General features: G+C 44.1%; 1 protein-coding gene across 3 annotated transcripts in view; it reads right to left on the reverse strand.

The window, feature by feature from the left end:
* SHTN1 (shootin 1) overlaps positions 1-16,299 on the reverse strand; it is a 100,514-nt gene that overhangs the window by 2,137 nt on the left and 82,078 nt on the right. For 2 of the 3 annotated variants that reach the window (XM_045439086.1, XM_045439087.1), the window contains one exon: positions 14,874-15,066. The exons of the other annotated variant lie outside the window; for it this stretch is intronic. In XM_045439086.1, coding sequence (XP_045295042.1) covers positions 14,874-15,066 — 193 coding nt within the window. The remainder of the gene's footprint in view (positions 1-14,873; positions 15,067-16,299) is intronic. 3 annotated transcript variants of the gene reach the window in all.

Here is a 16,299-nt window from a genome sequence, read left to right on the forward strand (position 1 = left end):
GCCTAGACTCCTGTCCCACCTTCTCTTAGCCAGAAGGAGCCAGTGACAACCCCCCCCCCCCAACCCATCCTGTCCCTGGGAACAACTAGCTGCAGATCAGCTCTGAGGAGACCACCCCGCTGAGCGAAGGAAGCCAACCCCATCCCGGATGGGCAGCTGAGAGACGTGCCTGCCGCTGCCATTAGTGACCAGAAGAAATCTGGCGAGACCTGGGGAGGGGCGAGGGAGGAACAAGGGCCGGTGGAAGAATCCAGAGAATAAGCTAAAATGCTAAGTGACCATCAACTTTTTCCCTAAAGGAGAACCCTGTTTCTGGCGAAATTTCTTAACGAATTTCAGAGGTTGCTTCTTTTCCCACAGAAGCTTCCTCTCTTCCCTTCTATTCTAAGGCACGAAGCTACTGCTTCTCAAGCTGCGTGAGTGACAACCTCCTTGTGAAAACAGAGATGTCTTCTGTGTCTTTTCCTGCCACGTGTCAGGAAGGCGGGACAGGGGCTCTTCAGACTTCACTGGCCTTCGTGGCAAAGGCTACGATGCGAAGCTCGAACCAGCACACCCCTGTCCCGCCTCTGGTGAGTCCACTGCTCGACCAGCCCTTCATGGGAGTTGGTGCCACTACGACTCCCTGAGCCCCGGAGCCATCCAGACACTCCCTCACCCCCTACGACTCCTCGCAGTTGGGACTCACCACAGTCACGATGCAATGAGTGATGTGTAATGCGTCTGTCTCTTCAAGTAAGAGGGAGGCGTGCACGAAACAGGGACCCTCGGCTTTGTTCACCTCCACCCAGCACCTAGCGTGGGCCCACGGGCGGCATGAATAAACGAGTGAATACTAACGAGATGTGAGGGGCTCAGAAGCCCACGCTCTGGCGTGGCCAGGTCTGGAGGTCTCTCTCACGCAAAAAAGCATCAGAACAAACGCCTGACTACTGAGAAAAGGCAGCCTCTCTGCTCCGGCCACAGGTACCACGACCTGAAACCCGACGACCGCGGTCTTCCCGCCTTCTGCCCAGTACTGTGAAATCTGTCCTGATGCTTGAAAACCGCTCCGTCTGGCCTTTCGGTTACACTGCATGACTCGGCCACCATCGACAGTGACTAACACACGACTCGGTCTTCTGTGGCAGTGGCGAGCGCACAGAGATGACCGGGAGACAGAGGAAAGCCACGCCAGATCCCTTTGTTTTGGCCTCAGTTTGACAACACCCTTGTCGTCAGAAAACGCCAGGACACCTTCCATCAACCTGGACCACAGATCCGCCTCTTAGGACATCTGCTGCTGTGCTTCGGGAATCAACAGGGGATACAGTTCCCCCAGCGGTACCCGGTTTGACCTTCTCTGACCCAGACAACGCCTGAAAGACTGTGTGCACTAGGGCACGGTCACGGGAGCGGAACCACTGCGAGAGACCTACGAGATTCACGACTGGAAGGAGGCTTCAGGCAAGGGAGAGAGCGAGGCTGTCTGGGTAAGTCTGTGGCCTCTGCGTCCGACGCTGGACCTGAATGAGGTCAGCGGTTCTGGCAGCTGAAAAGGAACATGGGTGAAAATTGACGAGAGACGGAGGACAAACCGCAGCTCTGTCTCTTTCGCAGTCTGCAAACCCCACGACGTAGACGACCTGCAGGAACCACACACGGACCTGGTCCAAAAGTTGGAAAAGCTGGAGGAGGAGCGGGGGGCTGCTGGGAAAACCGTGGGCCAGCTGCCACCACGTGCTAACTAGGGGACACTGCGCACGGACCGTCACGGCGTCTGCCCTCCGCGGACCTTCAGAGCCTTCAAAACAGAACAGAAATGACACCGGTGTCACTTCTGCCTTCTAAAGCTCACGCGAATTTGTCTTGTGGCCCAGGCTAACCTGGAAACAAACGGGCACGGGAATCCTAGGAAATGAAGCTCCAGCCTGGCTCGGCTGTTTTGGCCCCAAAGCCACAACAGTCCGCAGGCCGGTCACCGGTCTGGCTCTGCCATCTTGGGTCTGAGCCCACTGCTACGTGAGCCAGCCGGTCTGCTCGAGGCATGAAGCTTCTCCTCCTCCTAAGTGAGCAGCTTCCGTCAACCCGTACTGACCTTCGGCACTTTCGGAGAACTACCGTGGATGTTTTCACGCCCGTGTGTGTCTGCAGGTGAAGGGGTGATGAACACACCCTAAAGAAAGCTTCTCGCATCGGCTGGAGGTGAAAACTTCCAGGAAATGCTCTCAGGCTTCCACAAGAGCAACAAGGGGATGTCGACCGAATCGAAAACTCAGAAACCTTGTGTGGTCGGGATGAAATTGGCCCGGAATTGTCTTAGTGCCTCAACTACAGATTGATTCATTATTAAGTCACCCGTAGGCTACAACGAGAGAACTCCGTTGGTTATCACCGTGGGCAGTTTCTCTGAATGTATGCACTGAGAGTCAGAGTAACTGATTTCTCAACGGATAATGACCACTGACTGGGAATCCCAATGGGTTGAGGCCAAAAGGGGCTACGGCAGGCAATCATCGAGTCCAACTGGTCCTTTACCAGATGAGAACAATGAGTTTGGGAGGAGAGAACCTGGCCTACAATCACATGGTTCATCAACGGCAGGGGCAGTGCAAGAATCAGGAGCTCTCTCCTTTCCTGCTTCTTCCACGGTGCCATGCCACTTACCAAAGGTGTCTTCTCTCAGAAACTGGACAATAACGCCACAGGCTAATTTTGGCATGTTTACTGATTTCTTTCTCTCTGAATCCCTGTTTTCAGATGCCTCTTTCTGAGTCCATCCCTTCAAACTATCCTTTGCCTCCTTTCCCTTTGTGACTGGTACCCCCTCCGGGTTTGACACATTAGGTCTATTCCAGGTTCCCATGGGGCGCTTCCCAGGACCCCTTCTGGAACGAGGGACCTTCTGCTGCAGCCTCATTGTGGCTCCATCCTCATCATGGGAAGGGCCAGAGTGTCATCAGTGACCGTGCCAAGAAACCAGGCTCTTGCTCTAGGCGGCCACAATGGCAAGCTCTAGCAAGTCAAAGCTCCTCCCCTAAGATAGGGGCATCTGGGTGGCTCAGTCAGTTAAGCCTCTGACTCTTGATTTGGGTTCAGGTCATGATCTCACGGTCATGAAATCAAGCTCCACGTGGAGCTCTGTGTTGGGCGTGGAACCTGATTGGGGTTCTCTCTCTGTCTCTCTCTGTCCCTCTCACAGGCACATGTACACACACTCGCGCGCTCTCTCAAAATAAGTAAATAAACATTAAAAAAAAAAAAAAAAAAAAAAAGCTTCTCCCCTAAGGGAAAGGCTCAAGGGCTCAAAGGCAACAATCCGATAGGAATTGCAGTATACTATTATTCTGCTCACTTTGTCTGCTTTAATTCTTCATCCAAGGGCAAGGACCACAAAAAAGGAAGTAAAACTAAGTACTCATGAAAAGTACGGCAGCCTTTCTCCTGTATGCTACAAAATCGCCAAATGTAAAACTTCCACTTTATGGGTGCTCTAAAGTAAGACTAAGATCCTGTGGCGTTCAGGCTGAAAGGCATCACTGATGTGAACTAGTCCAACCTTTTCATTTGTTCAACGAGGACACCAAAGAATAGTGCGTTAAGTGATTTGTTCAAGGGCGCGTAACTTGTTACTAGCAGACACAGGATTAAAATCCTAGAATCTGGATTTCCTGGCCAGTATTCTTTTTCTTACCGCGACATACTGGTAGTCATTTATGATCCATTCAAAATATTTTCACGGGTCATTTTAGATGGTTTGCTCAAGAGCTATTTCAAGACAAAAAGAAAAACTGAAAAGCAAAATAAAAGCTCAGAGACAATGTAGCAATCTGTGCCGCTCCACGGAGCCGATGCCGGAGTGCACACAGCTCGGGTGCCCTTTTAGAAAGCAGCTACTGTTCCCCAGCTACAAGAGAGCCAGAATGTGGGGCCCGGGCATGTGGGGGCCACTTGCTAGTCAGAGGAAAAGACCTGACTCCAAACCACACTGGTACCACAAAAACCTGAACGACTGTAAACAGCGTTGCCAAAACTGAACTTTCATAAAGGGACTCGGTGATTTCTCAGACTGTGTTACAAGAGACAAAGGAACAGCATTCTAATTTTCAAAAAGCACATCATTGTTTGCATTCAATGAAATTCCTTTCAAAAATCAACTTTCCACGTTCCAATTATATTCAACAACATTCTAGCTAACATTTCGGCTGCAATTCAAATTAACTAATGCCCCAAAGAGCCCTAATAGATGTGGTTCTGAGCTCAATTGAATACAATCAAAGCTCACGAAATGAAGGGGGAAATGCTTATTTCATGCAAATTCTGCATATCACTCAAGCTTAATTTTACTGATAATATAAAGGTGGGACATTTTGAACATTACAGTGAATGAAACTTTTAAGCGGTGAGAGTTATTTTATAAAATGCTACCTCTGAAAAGCTGATTGCCAAACAGTATAAAAATGGTTGGAGGCATAAATGCCAAGTTCATTTCTATTTCACTTCGGAGGTAACTATCTTTCAAATCGCAACAGCTGGACTATTTAACACAATCTGGTGAATCAAAGTCTAGTTCTTCTCTGGTCTCCCGGTGGGACGTCTGCATTAGTCCGTGGCAGCCGTCCAAAAAATGACGCACAGCCGGACGGTCTGAACGCTGCTGCGTTTACAATGAAAATGAATAAAGCTGCAATCGTATTTACCACCTCCACGGACAGAAGACGGAAAGATTTAAATTTGTCTTTCTAAAGTAGTTTCCTGGGAAAACTCCAAAGAGGAAGTCTGCTTTCTATTTTCCCGTGTGTAAAAATAAGAAGTCTCACTTTGTTTCCGGAGCCCTTTATACAGTTACTACAACAGTGAGCGGGAGCGGCTTTACAGGAGAGGTGGTTTTTAGTGTTTCTCTCAGATACCCTATTTGTTGGGGGATTTTAACACGCTTGTCCCAAATCTCCCCAAATGGTTTCAAACAGAAGGTGAGGCTGTCTGTCATTCGTACCAGTTTGAACACTTTCAACTGTAATGAAGGTAGAACAAAGCTGAATTCTTTCAGCTTTGTGTACTTTTCGAACTCCATTTAGGCTCAAAGAATAGTTTTTCGATTTGGGTCGCCTGCTACCTGATGCAAAAGTAGATATAATTTTAAATTCTGAAAACAAAATTGATAAACAACAAAACAGCACCTTGGGTCTGAAAAGCTGACATCAGCTTCTGGATTGCTGATTTGCCCTAACCATCAACCAGAATTCCTTCTTATAGCAGAAGTAACAATGGCTGGCTGGGCAAAGACGTCCTTGTCCACACGGAGCTGTATTTTCTTCAGTGGAGTAAAGGCAGCACAGGCATATGGGGGCTCGGGTTCCATCCCAGACCGTGGGGTGCGCTACGAAGTCCTGGCCCGCTTCTTTTAATCCTAACGTGGGCTGGACCATGGACATTCACAGATCCCGAAATGCCCTGGGCCCAGGGAGGCTCAGGAAACTGGGCCGTTCTCACCAGCAAAATCAACACTGAGAAAGCATGAACCCAACATTGATTTCAGCTCAGGCAAAGATCCTGAAATGCGTGTGCTACTCTTTTGGGCTACTTTTTGAGCTTTTCGTAATTTTCCACAACTTTAAGTCACCATGAAAAATCCATTTTTGATCCCAGCTATTAACAGGGAATGTTATTTAAAACAAGTATCTTATTTAAGGAACATAAAGTCTTCTATAAAATTCACCATATATACCACTGGCTCCTCAAAAAAGCCAGCCTGCATAAAATGCTTGCATTTTTCTAGGGGTGCAGAACAATATTTTTAATTTTTCAAATACTTTTCCTTAAATTTACCAAGTTATATACGTTGAACTCTCTTTTAAGATGGGAAGTCACAGTGCTACTTTTCATAGTTCTGTGACAAGGTATATTTCAAAGGAAATGTGTTTATCAGGTTTTAGAAGTTAAGTCAATGTATTCTTAGGTCTGAAATTGCATTTAACTTTTAGCTGGCTACTTCTATTTGAAGAAATCAAATACCACCCCCCCCCCCCACTGCCATCCATAAATAAAAGGAAACACAAAGGCTGCAGAGACTACTGAAAGATACTTAAAAAAAACCCAAAAAACTGCAAAGCACCAAAGGCAATTTGGTTCTCTATGCAGAACTGATACATTTTATGCAAAGTCTCTTAAAATCACAGGTGTTTGCAACTGGAGGCAAATGTTAGGAGGCAATTAATTCTCTGGGAGAACTGAGAAGGGCTCAGGGGCATTTTAAGAGTCATGCTGAGATTTACTGGACAGAATTTTAACTCTAGATGTATTACAGCCTGAACGATTAACCTGGAAGAAGTTGTTGTCTGTACGGCAAGTCGGAGCACTGGTAAGACAATGCTGACAGGCGGCCCTCTGGGCCGGTCCACAGGGCAACTCCTTGGGGCGGGGTGGGGGCGTGGGGAGGAAAAGAAGACAAGAACGCCAAGTGAGGGGATCTCCAACTTCCAGAACATCCAGTTGTTCTGCTAATTTTGTTGTTGAGACTTAATTATCCATGTATGGGCACACAAGGAGGACCTTTGTAGTCGTGCCTTGCCGAGCAGAGCCACTTCCTGCGGCGTGAGTACACAATTCGACGGCACTAAGATTACAGTTGAGGGCACAGCAAATCCTTTCATTGTGTAAGCGCATCGGATGAAGCAGTAACTTCCAGGCAGTTCATTCTGCTGGCCACTGGTGTCTGCTCAGAAGCGAATGTTTACTAAGTACGGAGAAGGGGCCCCCATTCTTCTCCCCACCCCACCCCACCCCACCCCACCCCACGGCGCGCGCACGCACGTACGCACACGCACACGCACACAAAAGAAGAGAAAGGAGGAGAGGAGGCAATGATGGCGAACGGTGAAGGGACAGGAAGGAAACCCACCCTTTCCCACCACAGGGTCTGGAAGAACTTCTCTATTTTCCATTTGAACAAAACGTTGACCCAGGCCTCTCTCAAGGAATAGTTATGTGACCTGCCGAATGAATTTCCAGCTGAGATCAATATTTGAGACAAGAGCTTTATGCAAGGTTCCCTAAAAGGAAGAATCTCAATTTCTATTTGGTAACAGATTTCAGAAGCTCAGATTTCCCAGCTCCAATCCAAAAGGGCAGTGTCTTTCAACTTCATTTTTCTACATTAGTTTTACACTGGAAATAACGACATAAAACTGAAGAGACCAGTTAGAGGTCAAATGATGATAAAATCAATTTTACTTTTAATGTAAAACCTGAAAGGCAATTAGATTTTTTTTCTTTCATGGAAATGTTTGATCGCACTAACCAAGAGACATCTAAAATTTTATCTTTTATCATCTACCCTTTGCTATTTAGTTAATGGCTCAAACAAGATGAACTCTTACAAAAATAAATCTGTGTGGGGACAAAAGACACATGTATTTAGAGACACTGCAGATCTAGAAATTAAATGCAAATTACAATAAAAATGGTTTCATTGGCAACGGACACTTTTCTGCTGAAATTGAACTCCGGTCACCGCCTCACGGGTTTTTGTTTTTGAAATTCGTGTAGGGCACAGCGTGGTCTGTTTTGACCTCCCAAACAAAAAAGCCAAGCTAGCGGCCTTGTCTGGGGGTTGGAAAGTAGAAGAGCTTGATAAAGCTTGGACTTTTGGGGGGAGATTGGGGTTTGAAAAGAAGCATGATGAGCGAGAGAAGCTTTAACTGGAAGAGTCTCTGGCCATTGTGGTTTTCACAGGATCTTTGAGAGTGAGGGCCGAGAGATGAAGACCCAGCTATGAAATCGCTGCGAAGCACACCAATCACAACGGAACCTGAGTTCACTTTCACATGGGTTCTCCCCTTTGAAACAAGGTTTTGTAGAAGTAACTACATGAGATGAGAACGCATCTTTGAGGTTGACCGCCTTGTTTGGTTGTAACTGTCAGGACATTCACCTTCCTGAAAGTGATTAATAGGAAAAGTGAACACAGATGAATAAAAGCTCAGTACAGATGAGCAGGACCACCAGTAGACGAGACTCTCCAGAGACAGAGAGAAACAAGATGGCAAGAACACAAGATCTCATGTTGGGCCTCTGCCTGGCTGTGATGCAAAACTCTTTTCTAAGCTCTGCCCAGCTCTTTGTCCCTACTGAAGGCCCACTTGTCCTGCCTCTCGTTACAAGAGAGATGTCCTAAAAACACGATGTCCAATGGACACTTCAGCACAAACTCAAAGGAGCTAACCAGTTATTGACCAAAGATGGAGGTGTCTCAAAAAGGTACAGCATAAACTGAATTAAATTTATTTTGGGCTGTAGAATGTATGTTTTTGAAACAACTGGATTCATAGTGATTCATCTTTGTATTACCATATTATCATTTAGTAAAACACCTTCCTAAACCAATGATTGGAGTCAGATTACTTTCAAGATTTTTGACTCCCTGGGAATAAACTATTCCTCAAAATGTCTGAAAATGTCAAAAAATAATTTTAAAAAAAGTATAAATGAAACTGATGCCAAAAACTAAAGCAGCTTGGGCTGGTTTTGTGATATGGTACTTTGCAAAATTTGTGAAGCTTGCCTCTTTACTGGACATTTGACACAAAAAACATTAAAAGGATTTCTTTTTAACTACTCTTTAAGTCTCTGTGCTTATTCGGCTTGGCTCCCTTTTTCAGAATTATTTTACTGGCTAACACTTTCTTCCCCTGGGAAGAGGTACTGTAATTGATTAGGTTAGCCTTAGGAAGAGGTCGGGAAAGAGACGAACTACCTAGGAGTGTGTAGGGTCAAAGTGGCAGGATGTGAGTGTCACCGGGTCAATGGGGTGATTTAACTGCAGAATCACTGCTTCCGATAGAACACAATCTTATAGTCATTTTCTTCCCTCCATTCTTCAAGCTCGTCATACACTCAACACAGTAGGCTATAGTTCAAAAGCATGGGCTCTGGAGTTGGATACGAAACAGGTTCAAATGAAATCTGACCCGACTCTCGATTAGGAACAGAATTTGGGGCTAAGTGTTTGCCTCACCGAGCCTCAGTTTTGTCATCTGTAAAATGGAGATAGGTCCAATCTGTACATTTGGAAGAATTAAAAAAACACATGGAAGTATATGGCTTAATAGTCAGTGAAATACAGTAATCACAGCAAAACCTCACAGAAGCAAAATTCCAAAGTCCAGAACCTCCAAAGTGGAACCGGGGGCCATGACCCATCGCCTCATCTGTAATCAACATATATATCCTGCCTGTAGCAATTAAAGTACTTCTCCTTGGACAGATATTATTATAATGTGAATATATGTATTAACATATAATACATGTTATAAAGAATAACAAATATTAACTAAAAAAAAGAGAAAAAAATATACAATGGAATGTTGTAGGCTTTTACCCCCAAAATGTTTTCCCAACTTACCTCACCTGCATCAAGAGCATTAGACTCCTGCTTTCTTTGATAATGGAGCTAACATGTTTCAGGGCCTTCACACAGGATTAAAATGGAAGACGACTTCACCCATATCCAGGTACGCTGTGTCACATTAAAAATGTATACCTGTGCAGGGTGCCTGGGGAGGGCTCAGTCGGTTAAGCTCAGGTCTGACTTTGGCTCGGGTCATGATCTCACAGTCTGTGAGTTCGAGCCCCGCGTCGGGCTCTGTGCTGACAGCTCGGAGCCTGGAGCCCGCTTTGGATTCTGTGTCTACCTCTCTCTCTGCTCCTCCCCTGCTCACGCTCTGTCTCTCTCTGTCTCTCAAAAATGAATAAACATTAAAAAAAATTAAAAATATATATACGTATATATACATCTGCAATTGTGGCAAACTGATGACTATTTCGAAAAATGAATCCAGCTTCAAAAGCCAGAGTCATTTCGAAACAGCCACTGACCATACAATGGAGATTAAAATAGTCCTTGCCCACGTGAAATGCTAGCACTAATTCTCTTTTAGGACCAGCTATCCAATTTATCTCCTGTGTGATCATGTATCTCTAACCCAGGCAGGTCTGAAAGCATCTGGAACAACAGCCATAGGGTTCAAGTGAGTATGCTGATCCCCAAGAGTACTTCTCTGAAGGATAACTATCATTTAGATTTGGATTTGTAAATTCTGGTAAGGTAGTTTAAAAATTATTGTACAATCCTGGGTTTGTAGGTTTTACCATAAATCTATACTGAGGGACACGTTGCAGGCAGAAAATACATGCTTCCCTCTTGTTCCTTATCTTAACTGTGAACATCTTTGCTAAGCAACCACATTTGTGAGGACTTAGGAAAGCTAGAGCTTTTGGGGAGCTCTGGAGAGGGCCTAATCTACTTGTCTCAATCTTAGATGAGAAAACACACAACGAAAAGAAAACAAAACAGGCTGCGTGACCTTCCCAAGGAAACCTGGCCCAGTCAATAACGCAGGTGTCCAGTGTCTAAGCTCTGAACTCAACTCTGGCCCAGGATTCTGCAGCAATGGTCCAACATTACAATTTTAACGTAAGAAAAGAATTCACTGAGATGTTTTTCATATATCATGCAAGTCACATGACAACCCTACAAGGTGGGTGTTGTTACCCTCACTCTACACATGCGGAAACAGGATCATGGGCTCAATATCTTGTCTAAGGTCCTAAAGACCACAAATGGCAAACCCAGCCGAGCTCCAGTTCCGGCAATGAACTGACGCTCCTTGCCACCCAGTGCACACGTGGAAAGGCACAGGCTTAGAAAACCGATCGCACCGCGTTTCCCTGCTACACCCCTCCCCAGTCTCGAGGCTTCTCCAGGCGAAAATACAAACCATCCTCATCTTTCTGACCCTGTGAAACACTCAGCCTCTTCCCGGGTAGTGTAGCTGCCTGAAAGTAATAAAACAGTTATCTTTGAAAAAAATCTATAATTTGGAATTTTCCCTATCTTATATTGACCATCCCACCCATAGATCAGCTTGAATCAATGAGTCTTACTATACTTGTAACATGGTCAGATTACTCTGTCAAAAGAAAAGAGCATGAAAGCAAAAATCAGGTTTGTTGGCCGGTTGCATATTTATGTATGTATGCATTCCTTATTTATTTATTTTGCTTGGCCCCTCTTTACCCCTCATAGCATAAAGGGAGATTATTATTATTATTCCTGGCTGAATTAGAAGTAATCAGAATTGGGGTGCCTGGGTGGCTCAGTCGGTTAAGCGTCCGACTTCAGCTCAGGTCATGATCTCACCGTTCGTGGGTTCAAGCCCCGCTTTGGGCTCTGTGCTGACAGCTCAGAACCTGGAGCCTGTTTCAGATTCTGTGTCCCCCTCTCTCTCTGCTCCTTCCCCACTTGCACTCTCTCTCTCTCTCAAAAATAAACATTAAAAAAATTTTTTTAAAGAATCAGAATTAATGAAATTCAAATTTGCTAGTAGATTCAAGATATTATTACCAGATAGTATATACTTATTAGAAATAATTAACAGGACACAAATATTTCTAAAGCTATTATTAAAATAGAAATAATCAGGCTTCTCTAAGTCTTGATTATCTTTTCCTTTCTTTTTCTTCTTTTTTCTTAAAAATAATAAAAAACCCTTGCTTTGCTTAGGCTGGTGACAAGAATGTTAATTTTAATTAATCCTTGCAATTAAGTATTAAAGCTATCCCTTGCCATCCCACAAGGCCCTAGGAAATAAATCCAGATATTTCTGGCACTATAATTTACCAGACTGGAGTTACTCAATTATTTGGAATACACATATATGTTGATTTTAGGAATTTATTGAAAGAAAAAAAAAAACTTTCCAGGAATAGCTTGGTGTTACAATTTTCTGATCAAGTGAGGATCTTACACAGAAAACACCTTTGTTTCTATTCTTTTAAAACCCTTCTTAGTAGGTTTTCAATCCTTCCTGTCCACCTTAGGCCACAGAAGTGAGCATAGCTGAATCTTTCTTTTATAACTGGGTATGCTGTTGTCTCTGATAACTTGATCTTATGTAGGTACAAAGATGCAGAAGTCATACAAAATTGAGCTGACTGGAAATGACCCCTGAGCATTTAAAAAAAATGTTAAAAAAGACAAGAAGTCAACCATAGAGAAACAAAAATCTCCAATACTTAGCCTGTGTGTTTGTGGGGCTGCTGAGTAAGAGGGGGATTGCTGGTTAAGTGAGTATCCTAAATAATTGATATTCTGCTGTTCTAGTTATACTAAAAATGGACTCATTTGTTCATTTGTCCAACAAGTATATACAGAATTTCCAGGATTCTCCCAGGTGTTTGAGATATACCAGTGGACAGACCAAACAAACAAACAAACAAACAAAAACCAAAAAAAACAAAACCAAAAAACTCCTACCCTCATGGAGCTGACATTCTAGCAGGGGAAGAATGGAGTATGGTGAGGGGAATCAGAGTTTAGAGGAACAGGAGGTACAGTTTTGAACGGGGTGGTCAGGGTAGGCCTTATTGAAAAGATGACATTAGGGCAAAGAAATGATGGAGATGAGACAGTATGGCAGGTAGCCATGGGGGCAGGACATATAAGGCAGAGGGGACAGCAAAAGCAAAGGGCTAGGGGGAAGAGATACCCGGCCAGAGAGGTCAAAGGAGAGGGAGGGCGGCCAGAGAGGTCAAAGGAGGGGGAGGGGGTGTCAGGGTGGTAGGGACTGGGTGTGTGTGTAGGGGTGAGAGCGAGAGAAAGAGAAAACGTATGTATTAGAGGATAGTGTGATTGTTTTCCTCCCTTGACCTTGATTCCCCGTCAAGAGTAGAAAAAGCCATTAGGCTGAAACACCACGGTAGTTTGGCCACAGATCAAAATAAAAACGCAATTATTAGAGTAGAGACAGTTTTGGATTTCACTTTTGGATTGCTGATCCGATTTTCAAGTGCTTTGACAATGTGGGTCTATGAGATGAGACGATGTGGTTGCCTCTACCTCATGGTTGGGATAACAGAGCCAACTTATTAGTCGAAGCCAGACAGAAAATAACCCTTCTCATTCCTGGCAGCCAGACCAGTTTCCGGGAATCCTGATGAATCACATGAGCTTTTGCTTTTAAAGCTTACACGCAACTGCATTAAGTTAAACTTCTTTCGCTCATTTAAAAAAAAAAAAAAAACAAACAAACCTAGGTTTAAACGTAAATGAAGTACGCCTGCCTGCGAAGTGAATAATTACCATGTACATGCGCAAAATCGTCAGATTCATTTGGATAGCCTAATTATACTTAAGACACAGATTTTTCAGAAAGGCGCTCTTCCTTGCTAAATGACTGTCAATATGAAAATACATGGCATTGGTTATTTCAGCTAAAGAATGTCAAGAACTGAATAATCAAGCATTAGGTTACAAAGTTTAAAAGTTAATACAGCCGCACAGAGTATTTGTATTAGTGCTTTAAGTAGCTAAATTAAATTGAAATGTGTCTCTTAAGCAGTCATTGAACAAGCAAGATGAGAAATAAATTGAGCTTCACTTAGGCCTTTATGGCATCTGACAACTGTGTCTGTCAACACACGGATCCTTTTCACTGTCAATTCAACACACATTTTGCAGACCTTGGGCCTGCAATTATTTCATTTCCTTTCTTGGAAATGTAATTTCCACTTACTTTTGGAGAATAAAAGACAGACAAAAGGAGGAAGGAGTTGCAGTATTTTCTGATTAAGATTATCTGTATAAAATGGTAAAGGGAAAAAAAAAAAATCTATACACGCACGCTGAAGCACATCTCAGCAACTAACCTGTCTCGGCCAAATTGCTTTTGTGTCTGGATATTGGTTCAAATGCAGCCAGACTGTTGATGTCGAATTAGGTGTTGAACAAATTTAATAGGAGAGATGAAGAATGAATATAGATCATCTTTTTGTTGGAATAGTTCAAATGACCCCAGTCAAAAGAAAGGAAACACATGACCGCAGGAGAAAGTGTGCTTTTAATTAAACACAATGAAATGAGATAAAACTGTAAATCGGAAGAGAAGTCCCTTCATTCCAAAAGAGGGGGGGAAGAAAAGTTAATCGTGCCCGGCGAGAGCAACACAAGAGTGGAAGAAAATACCAGTTGGCAAAAATAGACCTAAACTGAATTTCCACTTCGTTTGTCCAGGCTTCACCTTTTACACCAGGACAGGTACAGCTACAGAAAAGGGTTCTTTCTCTCCCGATGGAACAGGAAATCCGAGGTTTCAATTAACCATGATTACAATATTCGGCTGACCTGATCTGTCTCACCTCTTCCTTTTCTTCAAGTGGCAGACCAGCCGACCGTCTGGCAAGAGAACTACAGCAAAACTAGAGGAATCGCGAGAAGAGCTTGCCTTTGCTGTAAGACAAACCGCCCCTCCACTGGATCCGTCCGCAGCACATTGAACAGCAGGATTTACTCTTTGGCAGGGTGCCACCTTCAGAGCAAGTCTGCAGAGATCACTCTTTACATAGGCTCTCTTCACTCTCGAGAGGGAACCATATTTAAGGCACACCGTTGACTGAGGACCAGAAAACCAGGTTCTAAAAATGTCCCCTTCAAAGTACACGTGAAGAGGATATCTACCACCTCCTGGAAGATCTAGCATCTTCCTCGACGGCTCGGACATCATTAAGAGGGATGATCCGAGCGTTTAATCCTGGAAGAATGATTAAGCTCCTGGTGACACTGAATAATTCGTCAATTCTCTGTGCAGAAGAAGAACCGGGTTGCCAAACCAGTTGAGGGGAAGGGATTCTCTCGACACGTATCTGCTCTGGATCAGAATAAGACCTCTGAGCTAGGAGCCTAGAATCACAAGTCGGCTCATCAAACGGAGGAAGGAGAGTAGTTACTGGCTAACTCAACCCAAATCTCTCTGAAGGGGAATAAAGCAAAGTAACACACAGTTAAGTCATCACAGATTCTTCTACACACTTACTTAGTAAAGAGCATCATTACTTACTGAAATGTGACCTTGGAACTTGTACATCCTTCCAATTTACACGAGCCTTCACCTGGCTCAGGTGTTGGGGGGGACGGACTGTTGAATTCTGCCTCCAGAGTTTTCTTGTTCAAGGCTGTTTTTGTTACACTGGATACAGAACCCAACACTGGCATGGATTTGGACTCTGAGGTGGCTAATATCCCGGTTGGACCTTAAAACCAAACACATACCTCAAGTTTAATAATTCTGTGCAATGCTTATTAATATGGCACTGAAAAACAGATTAGCCGAAAATCCCTCAGGAAGCGAGAGGCCAAGTTTTGTTTAAAATTTCGAGAGCATGCCGCAAAATGTTCCTATTAGGAATTTGCTCTGCTTTCGCGGTACTACTGCTTTTCAGGGCACCAGGACCACGCTGAGAAATTATGTCCAGGCCTTTAAGAAAGCACAAAACCCCAGGCCAGGGTTCCCTCACTGACCAGAGTCCTTATTAATACCGGAATTGTGAAAACTCTTTTCTTCTCAGAGCATGGCTTTCTGACAGCCCTACTTGAACCATGTGGCCTCTCAAGAGTTAATTCTTCCCCAAACTCAGCTCTGCGTTTCAAACAGCAAATGGAACAATGTCAAAGGCTCTTTTTAAAAGGCTCATGGAGGCTTCTTAAGCATTAAACGGCTTTTATGAACATTTTTCATTTTAATGTGATTGAGAAGTAAGTGGATTTATTTCCTGTTAAAATACAGACACAGGATTCTAAAAATTAGGTGGCAAAGAGGTTGGCTGTTTACCTCTCGGATGCTTCTGCTCTTTGGGACAGGATTAAATGACTACAACAGGGCTTGTTCCTGAAATTATTGGCGTACCAATCCCAAACTCCCGGGCACCGGAGCAAAGTTCTCTCATTATCTGTTTTCTACTCTCGGTTAGAAAGGTACTATCCTAGCCAGCTTTTTTCAAAGCAAGATTCTAATATGTCTTTCTTGAAACCTCAGAAGAAATCTTTGTAAGACAAGAAGATTTATGTAATAAGTCACAAATGTACAGATAAAATTAGAACTTCTAAAAATTAAGCTAGAGGACAACCTGCAAGGTGTCACTGAAAAGAGGGCAAAACTTGGGAGGGGTCTCATCTTCCCGAAGCCATGTCAGATCATCTCCTAAAAGGGTAAGTGCTAGCAGTGACCATCCAAAACGCTAGCTGGTTTCTGGTCATTAATATTAGGCTCCGGAATTTCATGCTCACATTTACATACGAATGAGTCTCAGCTATTCCAACAGTATAACCTATCAACTCCAAAAATGAAGTTCTGATTTGAAAAAAAACCCCTGAAGAGTGGCTGCGAGACTGTTCCGCCATCCCGTTGCTGTACCTCTGATGGCCTCGCTCCTTGTGGGAGACATAGACCCCCTCTGGTCTAAGGGAAAGCCTCAGTTCCCAAAGCA

This window comes from Leopardus geoffroyi, chromosome D2 (assembly GCF_018350155.1).
Source record: "Leopardus geoffroyi isolate Oge1 chromosome D2, O.geoffroyi_Oge1_pat1.0, whole genome shotgun sequence".
NCBI classification, from domain to species: domain Eukaryota; kingdom Metazoa; phylum Chordata; class Mammalia; order Carnivora; family Felidae; genus Leopardus; species Leopardus geoffroyi.